This window comes from Ranitomeya imitator, chromosome 9 (assembly GCF_032444005.1).
Source record: "Ranitomeya imitator isolate aRanImi1 chromosome 9, aRanImi1.pri, whole genome shotgun sequence".
Lineage (NCBI taxonomy): Eukaryota > Metazoa > Chordata > Amphibia > Anura > Dendrobatidae > Ranitomeya > Ranitomeya imitator.
Window position 1 is genome coordinate 145,726,653 of NC_091290.1, and position 13,097 is coordinate 145,739,749.

Consider the following 13,097-nt stretch of genomic DNA (forward strand, 5'->3'; position numbering starts at 1 on the left):
CATTAACCTCCCCTCCATCACTACATATAGCCTGGGGGGAGGGAGATGGAGGCTTTAAATGGGTTTTCACGGTCCTGATGCTTCCTGTAAAATCCGACATATTCCAGGACAGACATCATCATTTTTTAAACAGCATTTAGAACATAAAGAGGCAACTTGAGAAGCTTTTAGGATGATTTACTAATCAGAAACATCAGTGATATGACGGTTTAGATCACCGTGCACCGATAAAAACGATACCAGTCTTGTAGAAATCCGATGTACCAGAGCTGAGAAATTGAGCTTTAAAGCCCCATCCAGAATTAGATGCATTGTGGGTGTGTCTGTGCACTCAGGCTAGTGACACGCCGCCAGTGCACTTTCTGGTTTATTTGCATGTGGGCTTCAAAGCTTGATTTCTCAGCTCTGGCACAGCGGATTACTACAAGACTGGCATCATTTTTATTGTGACAGCGGGATCTATACAGTCAAAGCAATGGCTAGCAAAACTGCTCATTGCCTTTAAGTTTTTTTTTCATCATGCACAACTGGACTTGGAGGTGTTAAAAAAAACCTGACATGGTCAGCTATGACCAGTTGTTCAGAATGGGGAGGAGAGAGCAGGAGCTGCATCTGACTATGGGGCCGGGGTGACAATGTGACTAGTGATCGCTCCATATCTGCCATGATGTAGGAAGTAGTCAGGGACATTACTGACGGATCCAGAGGAGGCTCACCTCGTCTTTATGTGTGATGATAATATTCTGCAGCTTCTCGGCTTTGTAATAAGACGAGGAAGAGGCCATAACGGAGAGTCGCACTTCTGTCACTCGCTCGTTACCCCTTAAGCTGAAGATCTGAATGTTGTCCAGTCGGGCAGGGATCACTTCGGCCAGGACCCTTCGCAGTTGGTCCTCTTTGCTTATTCCTAGATCATCCTTTACTATGAACTCTTCTGCTGTCACATCTTTAAAGAAAAGCGCAAAGTTTACCATTCAGTAATTGGTGTAATATTTGCCGATACCTTAAAATCTGGATCCGCCACGTTAATTGTTATCCTATCCGTGTGGGTACCAACAAACATGGCTGCCACTGCAGCTCCCCCATCTTCCAGGATGGCACAGCTGCTAACTTATGCAAAGACAGGGAAGCTGCAGCGTAATGTCTGCTTAATGGGCTTGTCCACCTTTGGGTACAATATTGTTTCTTACATAAATGTATGTACTTTTACCTAAAAATCATATTCGTAATTGGGTTTTGTTAAAAATTTTGCACCATTTGCCTTTTACTGGCTCCAGAATGAGTTAACTGAGAAACTGTCAGTGAGCTCATTCCAAAAGGGAGAGTTTCTAACTCTTGTCTTTTTCTGGGCTCCTCTCAGAAGATCTATGACCACAGACCACAGTGTATGGAAGCAAATAGCCTGGAATTGCAAAAATGATTTTAGCCCCAAATAAATGCAATTATGAAAAAAATAAATGTCCTCAGAGGTGTCCAACTCCTTTTAACTAGGCAGATTTGCCTCTCCGGGTGACTGACAACCTTTTTTTGAAGCCGCAACACAGTCTCTAATAGTTGTCACACAACTTTCCCAGAAGCAGATGGAAGGAGTAAAATATGCAACAACCTGACAGATAGGGGGCGACACATTATATAAAAGGAATTAATTCTAAACGTACTTGTTAATATCAAAGATGCGGAGTTGTAGATGGTTTCACTTGATATCTCCTTTACGTGAATACTTAGGGTGGAGACGACGTCTGGCCAGACGTTATCGGACACTCTCACCTTCAGATTGTAGGTTCCTTGGTCACACTTTCCCACAAGTTGTATGGCTCCCGTATTATTATCTAAGTGAAAGTGCCTAAGGAGGAGGCAACAAGAAGAAAAGGGTTAACGGCCATTGATCATTTTTTTTTGCAATGATGTCCTCAAATGCTGGGAAACAACAACAAAAAAACACTTGCTGCTGGTGAGGGTCTCTGGGCAAAATCAGTCTCCTTCCCCCTCTGGGCAGAATTAATCTTCTTTCCCTTCTGGGCAGAATCAGTCTCCTTCCCCTCTCTGGGCAGAATCAGTCTCCTTCCCCTCTCTGGACAGAATCGGTCTTCTTCCCCCCTCTGTGCAGAATCAGTCTCCTTCCCTCTCTGGGCAAAATCAGTCTCCTTCCCCCTCTGGGCATAATTAATCACCTTTCCCCTCTGGGTAGAATCAGTCTCTTTCCCCCCTCTGGGCAGAATCAGTCTCCTTCCCCTCTCTGGACAGAATCGGTCTCCTTCCCCCTCTGGGAAGAATCAGTCTTCTTCCCCCCTCTGTGTAGAATCAGTCTCCTTCCCTCTCTGGGCAGAATCAGTCTCCTTCCCCCTCTGGCAGCTATAAATATAGTATTATTTTCCTTGTAGGAGTAGTTATCTCAGCTATGCTGCCATGTACTGAGGCTTTCATGACAAGCATTTCTATTGGCTGCCCGTCAACGAACAGAATTGTGATGCACCTGGAGTGGGGGAATAACTGAGCATGTGTGTCCTCCAGCGCTCATGCATGTTGCTATACATTGTGAACACCAGGTGGCACCATATTATGTAAGCAAATGACAGAATCTCAGAACTTTGTCCTGTGCTGTTCCTCTGTTATTCCTCTTGGAAACAGGGTTTTGAAAGCTTGCTATGCCAGGATGTCGACAATCCTTACACAATCTGACAGCACAGATCGGACGGCATCAGATTATATACGGACATACACGACTGACAAAATATTCATTTCCAGGATAGAAAACAGATTTAAAAAAAAAAACAATTCAACGTTTCATTTACTTACTGTAAATATTTACAGATAAAATGTAGCACTGAAGAAACGGCAACATTTGCAATAGATCTGTCTGATAATCTACAGATTCCGTCTCCTGTTCTGTACAATCTATCACTCCCAGTTATCAGCGGGTTCAGGACAGGCAAGTCCTGAGCTATTGCTCCCTGTTATCAGCCATTCCAGGCTGTACAGAGGCCACCAGTAGTTTTCCTCCATGGCTTGAGTGCCAGGATGATTAGAATCTCCCCGATCCCTCCTTTTTGTCACATCCATACGTGTGACAATGGCGCTTATAAGCCGCCACATTAGGTTTAATGGCCATCGCTGGGCTTGTGGACACGTAGCCGGTGACAGCCATGTGCCAGACACCTATCCTGATGAAATACGTCCCCCCGCTCTCTCTTGGGTTAGCCTGTGATTTGCTTACGCTGGCATCTCCGAGATGGCGCTGAATGTTTTATTATCCCAGTCATCTTCATCCGGAGCGAAGACCTTCCCGACGTCGACCGCTGACCGAGTCGCTGTTCAGAACGGGGCGAGACAAGAATAATGTGGTCAATCATCTCCGTAATTAGACAGGTCCGGAGCGGCGGGAGGCTGTGCTCACAGCGAGATACAGGGGGCACAATACAGACGTACGGAAGAAATAAATGTGCAAAATACAGGGAAAAAAAACCCAATATTCTCCATCCACAGTGCATAGGTCAATGACCCTTTAACCCAAAGCTCCTGAAATACTCTGTACTGCTCGAAGGCCCTGACCCTAAAAAGATGGTCAAAATGTGACCATCCTAGTACTTTAATAAACCCCTCCTCGTATTATGACATTGCCCAGGGCCATAATTAGAAAAGTAACGGCCGTGGAAGAAACTTTTGATGCGACCCCCCCCTCCTTGCCCCCCTATATATATGCTGTTTATTTGGCATTGTTGTACTATTGTGCTGGTTTATCTTGTGAATTTGCAGCGCAGTAAAGCGTGAATGTGGCGTGAATTATTCTATTCATTCCTATGAACGTGGACGCGGTTTTACTTCTGGCCGGTGCTGCCATGAAGGATCCGTGTCGGGACAAGGATTGGGCAGATTCGTAGTGATATAATGCGCATCAGCCAGTACATTATACATGTCATTAACCTACTTAAAAATGATTCAATTAGTGCAAATGAATAAACCTCACGGAACGTCATCTACAGACGGAGGAAGCGGAGAAATGCGGAGCCAACGACGCTCCTTACCGGCGCTCTGCATAGTGCGGGGTTCTAGGAGTGAAGGTTTATAGGGGGGGTGGTCTCATACTTCCAATGAGTCCCAGATTCCGTGGGACCATTCCTGGGTTTGGGAAGTTGGCCCCAGGAGGTCGGGGGTAAGTCCACACGTCAGGTCCACCATGAAGCCTGTGCGCCTGAATCTCAGCTCAGCAGCAGTGATGACTTCGCTATATAAAATGTGGAGGACAGAGAACATACTGTGGGGGGAATGCACTGTGGGGTATCCATGAGAGGAGGCACTGACGGACGGAGACAGAAGAGGCCCCGGTGCAGGAACAATATAAGGGCCTATGCAGTCCAATAGTTCATCATAATGCACAATTCCACCCGCTTTGGAGGTAGAAATGGGCCCCCTTATGTCTTGGTCACACCGGCTACACCAATGATAGGTAGGACCCTCAATGGAGGCACTGTGGAACACATATTTCGGGTGCATTTTACTGTGTGGGGGGGCTCTCAGATGGACACCATGTACGTAGCGGGTGCTGTGGTGCATCAATCTGTGGATCCACTGGGCGACGAAAAGAATGGCACTCACCGTCCCATCAAATGTCCTTTATTTGGATTCACATAAAACAGGCAGGAGAGCTACTGGTGGAAACGCAATGGACGACTGCCGTTTCGCGCAGGTGTGCACTTCTACGGGTCAAATGTGTGGGTGGACACTAAGGAGTGTCTTGCTGTATAGCGAAAACTGAGGTACACCATGTGTGTAGGGAGTGGAGTATGGGGACACTGAGGAGCATCATACTTTGTGCGGTAGCACTCAGGGACACCATGTATGTAGTTAGTGCTGTGTTGCATCAATGTGTGGAGCGACATTAAGGAGTATCTTACTATGTGGGGAACTCTGAGGGACACAATGTGTGTAAGGAGTTATGCAGGGCATCACTGGGTGGGGGGACACTGAGGAGCATCTTACTGTGTGGGGTGCACTTTGTGTGTAGCGAGCGGTGCAGGGCATCAATGTGTGGGGAGCACTTTGAGAATAACATATGTAGGGGGTCCTTTGGGGCATCAATGTGTAGCGTGATGGTTGAAGAGCACCTTACTGTATGGGGTGCACTTTGAAGGACACCATGTGTGTAGGGTTGCTGTGTTGCATCAAGGTGTGGGGGAACAATGAGGAGCATCATTTTGTTTGGGGGGCTCTCAAGGGGACAACATGTGCATAAGGTAGGGTGTGCTGCAGAGCATCAATGTGTGGGGGGATACTGATGAAGGCACTCTGAGGGACACCGTGTCTGTAGGAAGTGGTGCAGGGCATCAATGTGTGGGGGGACACGGAGGAGCATCATACTGTGTGGGGGGACACTTTCAGGGACACCATGTGTATAGGGAGTGTTGCAGGGCATCATTGTGTGGGACATGCACTGTGGAGGTATCAGAATGTAAGATTGCAATGTAAGGGACATCATGTGTAAGGGGGTACTCTGGGGGCATCGTTCGGGATTCATGCTATATGGCGGCCATGAAAGGGGTTTCGCAGTTAGTTTTACTAAGGGGCATTTATTTCTGCATGGGACAACTAAAAGGAGCGGGTTTGGTTAAATGTGCGGTTTAGCATTAAACATTTGTCGGTGAGTGCCAGAGGGATGAAACTTTGCACTTTAGGGGTAAGAGGCGCATCATCACAGAGGTGTATGAAAATCATCGTACGGCCGTGGAGCCAATTACAGTATGTGGTGCCCGCTCTTACTCTGAGCATAGAAGCCATTGTACCGGTGTGACCCCATGACATTTGTGCTCACTTGCTGCTTTTTCCTTGCAGGATTATTGAGAATAAGTAACACCTTCCTAATTTTCCGTGCAGGAGTTTCAGTTAATCCGCTGCATGTGAACAGCAGAAAATCCATTCAGCGGATGTGACTTTGCATGCTGAGAGTTGTAGTTTTACACTGCTGTAGAGCCACAGGTCGGAGACCATTGCTCTGGAGATTGGGTTTATGATCCTTTTATTCCAAAAGAAGAAAAAGTATTACTTAACTCAACTGATTTTTTTTTTGCATCTCTCACAACTTCATATTTACAGCATGTGAACGCGTTCTGCATTTCTAACAACAAAGTCGCTTGTGAGCCGACCTTTATCTCCGGTGTAGATGTTGTCACCGTGCTGCGCTGGCGCTCCATATAATCAAGTGCTGGTACGCGGCACCGAAGCGCATAACATTAGAGCCGTCTCCAGCTATTAGACTAAGTATATATCCATCGAGCAGGGTCTGACGTTCCAGGGGAGCAAAACATCAAGATTAATGGTTTCAGTAAATTAGAGAAACGAGCAAAAGGTTGACCGCCACATCTGAATGCCAATAAATGCAAAATAATGCAACGGGGACACCAAACTGGAGACAGGACACGGGATTAATGGCATTTTACTGACATGTAGAGCAACAGCCGGAGAGGAACGGGATGAGGGAGTCATTATTTTACGTGATTTAAAAGGCGAGAAAAAAACCCATATAATGTGAAATGCCAGGCGGGTGTACGCCGGGCGGATGAGGAATAAGTCTGGGTGGATTCTAGAAGGAACCAAATGCTCGTTTATTATCTTTTCATTTACTTTAAAGAAAAAAAGAGAAGAATAGGATCGATCACAGGAATCTGCGACCAAACACAAAGAAATGGAAAATGCTCCTGTAGCAATCTGAGTTGGGGGCATACAAAAGGGGCCCATCTCTATGAATGCGTGGAGGAATCGTTCTCCTCTTGTAGCGACTTCCAGCATGTACATTTAAGCCAACGTGAACAAGCAGAACTGCAGTGCAAAGCATGGAGGAAAAACAAAGCAGCCTGAGCTTTTGAAGAGGTTACCTGAGACTCAAATGATCTCATGCTTCTCTTACCTCCATGGACGTAAATGTAGACTTCTTTGTGTCCAGCTTGGTGACTGTGGTCATTCTCATCACCGATGGTTATGGTCAGCGTATTCGTGGCGCTCATTGGTGGCCGTCCGCTATCAGTAATGATGACGTGGAGGTGAAACTCTTTTTCACGCTCTCTATCGAAGGCTCTCAGAGTCTGGACTGATGCCGTGTTATCTCCATGATCAACCAGCAGGAAGTCGGTAGAATTTTGCTGGTCGTTGGGTATAGAGAACTGAAAGGGTGGCCCATTCTCCGGAGAGTCCAGGTCAACTGCGTGCAATAAGTAAGAGCTGTCGTTCAACCGCAAGGTCTGAGGGAAGTCTGTATTTTCCCAAACTACGGGCAGGTATATCCCATCGAACATGGGGCCATTATCGTTTACATCCAACAGGGAGACGAGAAGAGTCGTGGTGCCGGTTTGAGCCGGAGAACCTTTATCAGTAGCCAAAATTACTAAACTGTAAGTGGCTAGGACTTCCCTGTCCAGTGGTTTTAATACTGCTATGTAGCCTTCTTGGTCAACAGAAAATTCCTCAAAAACATCAGATTCTGGTGCAATACTGTAAGAAATTTGCCCATTTTCTCCCGAATCGACATCGGTTGCCATGACATTGGCGATGATAGTGCCGAGTGTTATGTTTTCGTAAAAAGGATCCACCTTCGTCAGTAAAGGATTGAAGATCGGGGCGTTGTCATTGGCATCTTGCAGCACTATCACACAGTGGGAAATGCTGGAGAAGTCTTTATCTTCTACTTTAATGCTGAGGTTGAACCAACGCTCTTGAGGATTTTCATAATCCAATTTCTTCTTGAGCTTAATCTCTGCCTGGTGGCTTTTCATTGGGTTTTCTATGGAGAATTTCTCATCTGGATCTCCATCAACAATGCTAAAAGTGAGAAGAGCGTTGTCACCATCGTCTTCATCTACTGCAAAGACTTGGAGGATGGTGGAGTTGACTGAGTTGGTCTCCAAGATGGTTGATTTCCAAGTTTCTTGAGTAAATTTTGGTGCATGGTCATTGGTGTCTAAAACGGTGATGGTGGCTGTAGTGGTGGATGACAAACCTCCGCCATCTTTAACTTCAACCAGAAGTAAGAAAGAAGAGTTCCTTTCCCTATCGAGATTACCCTTGGCCGTGTAAATGGTTCCAGTATTATGATTTATGTTGAACATTTCAAGGCCCAATACATCTACTGGACTGGACAGTATCGAGTAGGTCAGAATAGCATTTAGTCCATCGTTTCTGTCATCTAGGTCCATGGCGGACATCTCCATAATGGAAGTATTGGGTGGAGCGTGTTCTACCACACTAGAGTTGCATATGTTAAGGGAACAGATGAACTTTGGGGTGTTGTCATTTATGTCGTGCACATAGATGATCACATCTGTGAATCCCGTGAGTCCGTCGCCTTCCTCATCAGTAGCCAGTACCACAAATCTCCAAACGGCATGTTCTTCTCGATCCAATGGCTGCACGGCAAAGATGCTTCCAGTCTTCTCATCAATGGTGAATATGTTCTCAGCTCCGTTTCCATGTAGAGAATACGTGATCCCTCCTGGCTGATCGTGATCTGGATCAGTGGCTGAAACCTAAAAACGGTGAAAAGAAGTCGTTAACGACAACTTGAAACCTACTTTCAATTGAATTGGTGCAATTTGATCCACTTTTAGCAAGTGGGACATCACAGACCCTTAACCCATATTTTGCCTTCCTTGTAGGAACTCACCTGCAGAACAAACACCGGTAAATCAGCCAGCTCCTCGGTCACGCTTCCTCTGTACTCATTTAACGAGAAGACCGGTGGTTCGTCATTTTTGTTTAACACGTTGATCGTCACAGTGGCAAAATCTTCCCATTTACCATCGGAGGCCAACAGTGTGAGCACATAGACCTTAACGTCTTCGTAATCCAAGGGGTGGACAATAAGGATCGCTCCGGTCTCTGGGTTCAGATCTAGCACTCCGCCAATATTCCCGGCTGTGATTTGGTATCGGATGTTGGCATTCATTCCTATGAAGGCACGGACATGTTGGTAATGGTATGGAAATATTTCCGAATCTGGTTAAATCACTCCTTAAATGAGTAATGGCATACGTCTACCACTTCAAAGAACAAAGGGGATACAATGTCGTAGTCTCCAAGGGGCTTAGGTATGACACGACAGTATGAATTGGGGGTATTTTAAGGGCTCTATAATTGGAGGTCTCGACTACATGCACTTATCTTGAACCATCTAGCTTTCAAAGTAGGGTCCTTGGGTGGACACATTTTGTATGCACTCACTGGGAGATCACGGGCCTGGGTAGCAAGGCTAGAAGGACATTATGTCGTGGAGGTGGAGTTACCCTTTAAGAAACTTTTTACAATTTTTCCTTTTTTTTCTACTTTGTCCTCTACCTTCATCAGGGTCATTGGCGCTCAAGGTGACCACCACAGATCCGACGTCCTGATCTTCATCCACGCTTACGAAGTAGGCGCCTTGAGTGAACGACGGCTGGTTATCATTGACATCGATGATAAAAATGCGCACGTAGGCAGTGTCTAGAGAGACAAGAGGCAGGAAATTAAAATGCTTGAATGAGCCATTTCTGTCAGCTACAATTCCTTAGCCTGTCGGGGCGAGCGTTAAATGAAAACTAATATGCAGACGATACAGGAACCGACCCCCGGGGCTGGCAACAATTTATACAAGCGCATTATTCCAAATCTCTTGAAGATGAAATGAACGTCAGCATCAATTCTCCTCAACAGATAACACGGGAATAATTGATTTTTGATGTCAGTGGCGTTGATATTTTGGGTCTCATCCCCGAATGCGACCATTTAGTTGGTAGTGTCTATCCTTTTGTGACTTTTGTGTTTGAAACGGTTAAACTGTAAAGCGCTGCGGAATATGTTGGCGCTATATAAATAAAGATTATTATTATTATTATCCTTTCAGCCAGACAGAGATTCATCTCAGCAGCGTTCATTATATATTCACACTGTTTGTATAGCCGGCAGCCCTGTGTGCTGCACATTTACTCTGCTGTCTGCACATATATATTCTCTTATTAGGTTTGTTATTATAGGAATACAATTTGCCATACATACCATTTTAATGGATCCTTTTTACTGTATGGAACACATTATGTGTTATTTTCAGGGGATTGCTTTGCCATTTTGCTGCCAGGAGCTATAAAATTACTTAGTCCCTTCTCATTCTGTACGCAATCTACTGATAACCATTCGAATGTGAGCCACATACACTCAAAAGCACAATTATCCTCAATTTAGCTTCAAAGGGGTCAGATATCTTTTCTTGATATATAGCTCTTATTCATGGAATATACATATCTAAAATATTATCTCTGTCTGCAGCCACCACTAGGGGGAGCTCCCTGTATACAGAGATACATGATAAGATCCTGTCTGCAGTCACCACTAGGGGGAGCTCCCTGTATACAGAGATACATGATAAGATCCTGTCTGCAGTCACCACTAAGGGGAGCTCCCTGTATATAGAGATATATGATATGAACCTGTCTGCAGCCACCACTAGGGGGAGCTCCCTGTATACAGAGATACATGATAAGATCCTGTCTGCAGTCACCACTAGGGGGAGCTCCCTGTATACAGAGATACATGATAAGGTCCTGTCTGCAGTCACCACTAGGGGGAGCTCCCTGTATACAGAGATACATGATAAGATCCTGTCTGCAGTCACCACTAGGGGGAGCTCCCTGTATACAGAGATACATGATAAGATCCTGTCTGCAGTCACCACTAGGGGGAGCTCCCTGTATACAGAGATACTTGATAAGATCCTGTCTGCAGCCACCACTAGGGGGAGCTCCCTGTATACAGAGATACATGATAAGATCCTGTCTGCAGTCACCACTAAGGGGAGCTCCCTGTATACAGAGATACATGATAAGATGCTGTCTGCAGCCACCACTAGGGGGAGCTCCCTGTATACAGAGATACATGATAAGATCCTGTCTGCAGTCACCACTAGGGGGAGCTCCCTGTATACAGAGATACTTGATAAGATCCTGTCTGCAGCCACCACTAGGGGGAGCTCACTGTATACAGAGATACATGATAAAATCATGTCTGCTGCCACCACTAGGGGGAGCTCCCTGTGCAGAAATCTATGCTGTCCTAGGGTGCCCATGTGCTACTTGTGCCCTTATTTACCCTGGCACCAGGTAGTCTTTGACCATATTACAGTTATCCACTCACCAGAATTGGGCTGCCCATGTTTTCCGGGTCTAGCAGATTCTGATCCATCAGACGATTTCACCTCCAGCAGATAGGAAGTCTTCTCCTCTCGGTCAAACACGGCAGCGGTATAGATGCTGCCCGTCTCGGGATCTATATGGAAAAGGGCATGATCCCCACTGCGATCTTCCAAGATAGAATAAGTGATCTGGAAGGTAAAGAAGGCGATTCCTCAGAAGATAATTTATCCAGTTGTCACTTATTCAGCGTCCTGAAAGACGTCAGAAGATCCTGCCACCAATTGGAAGCAGATGTTCTCCACTGGGGACACCAGGATCATTTTTTGGTGTTACCAGGAGCAATTGGGTTAAAAGCAAAAATGAAATAAAAGGTACAGATTGGATATTCACGTTAAAAAATCTAGTAATTCCTTTTTTATATTTCTAGTTTACCTTCCCATTTAGACCCAGGTCCTGATCCGATGCAGACACCTGAAGAACCAAGGTCCCAAGATCGAGCCCTTCAGTCACAGACGCCTCGTATATAGACGAGCTGAAGAACGGGACATTGTCATTCACATCTGCAAGTTCAACATATTAAGTCAGTGTCCGACTGGAAACTATCACACCCAACATTTCATTACCGTACTGGGGTACCACAGTCCCACCTGTGATGTTAATCGAGACTGTAGTGAATGCCGCTAAAGGGACCGGGGCGACGTTCTGAGCTCGGATTTTCAGGATGAAGTTCTTGGTTGCTTCATAATCCAAGTTCTCTGCCACTAATACAGAAGCTGAACCGTCGTCTCGATTCACAGTCAGGTAAAAGCGTACGGGCATGTTGCTCTCGGGGACCAGTCCTTCCTCCAAATTGTAGGTCACTCGGGGGTCTCCCAGGTGGGATGTGGCCTTAACCGTCTGCATGGAAAACACATTTACTGAAATAACAAAAACATCTGAAAACCTTAATGCCACTTTACTTACGGCGTTATAAGTTGGCGTTCTACAAAAAAAATTAGGTAAAAATGGGGCAAAAATGAAATTCTCTCTGACCTGCTGAATGACAACTTTGCACCTGCCTTCTACAGACCAGTGAACGCAGTCCTACTTAATGTCGAAAGACTAAGAAAACCACTGCGTAATGCAGAATAAAATGTAAAATTTAACATTAGCGGCCTGGAAGTCATTTGTGATAGTCCCGCTGTGTTTCTCATGCATTAAAAGACACATAAAATGTGCACTCTCGGAGACGTGTGAATCTAGTGACACATATTGTGCGGGGAGCATTCAGATTTATGAGCGACTACATAAAAACCTCATTCAAAATTGAAATTTCTGCCTGTAGAAACTGACTCATGCACCTCCTAAACAGCAGGGGTCACCTCGGGTCCTGTGGTTTGTAGGTCTGCGTGGCAGCTTGGTCGTCTGGGTTAGGCGAAGCATAAAAAACTAGGACAGGAACATGTTTTTGCGCTTGTTTAATATTCATTGTGAGATGTTATTTTTGCCTTTTTCTGCATTGCTTTATAGCTTTGGCCTAGCAATGTGCCATTCGAGATTGAGTCATGGCTGTCATGTAGGTCACTGCAACAAATTCTCAACAAAAGTCTTCATCTACCAATCAAAAGATAGCAAGAGGGAGGAGTCTCCTTCCAGCCCTCCCCCGAGGAGCTCGCAATCCAAAAAGCAGAACTTTAATGAATCCAATTGATCGCTCATTAAATATATTGATAAATATATCATACCACAATGGGCGTATCCCTCAAGGTATTCTCGGGGATGATAATTTCATATCTATCCTTTTCCCATATAGGTGGCTGATTTTGGGCATCGGTGACTCGTACTGCAACCTCAACCCTTGTGCTTCTGTTTCCGCCATCCGTCACAACGACTTCTTGGGTTATCATGGACTTCTAAAGGGTTAAAATAGAGAAAAACGCTTTAATACAAGCAAAAGAAATCTATATAGGCCTT

General features: G+C 45.4%; 1 protein-coding gene across 1 annotated transcript in view; it reads right to left on the minus strand.

Annotated features, from left to right (window-relative positions):
• The window catches only part of LOC138649159 (neural-cadherin-like), a 37,567-nt gene that overhangs the window by 23,165 nt on the left and 1,305 nt on the right, over positions 1–13,097 (minus strand). Inside the window, exons 2-11 of the mRNA XM_069739325.1 lie at positions 12,869–13,036; positions 11,792–12,041; positions 11,577–11,704; positions 11,146–11,332; positions 9,319–9,462; positions 8,648–8,931; positions 6,899–8,510; positions 3,215–3,308; positions 1,659–1,843; positions 717–946 (exon numbers count right to left, since the gene is read on the minus strand). Coding sequence (XP_069595426.1) covers positions 717–946; positions 1,659–1,843; positions 3,215–3,308; positions 6,899–8,510; positions 8,648–8,931; positions 9,319–9,462; positions 11,146–11,332; positions 11,577–11,704; positions 11,792–12,041; positions 12,869–13,030 — 3,276 coding nt within the window. The 5' untranslated portion in view covers positions 13,031–13,036. The remainder of the gene's footprint in view (positions 1–716; positions 947–1,658; positions 1,844–3,214; positions 3,309–6,898; positions 8,511–8,647; positions 8,932–9,318; positions 9,463–11,145; positions 11,333–11,576; positions 11,705–11,791; positions 12,042–12,868; positions 13,037–13,097) is intronic.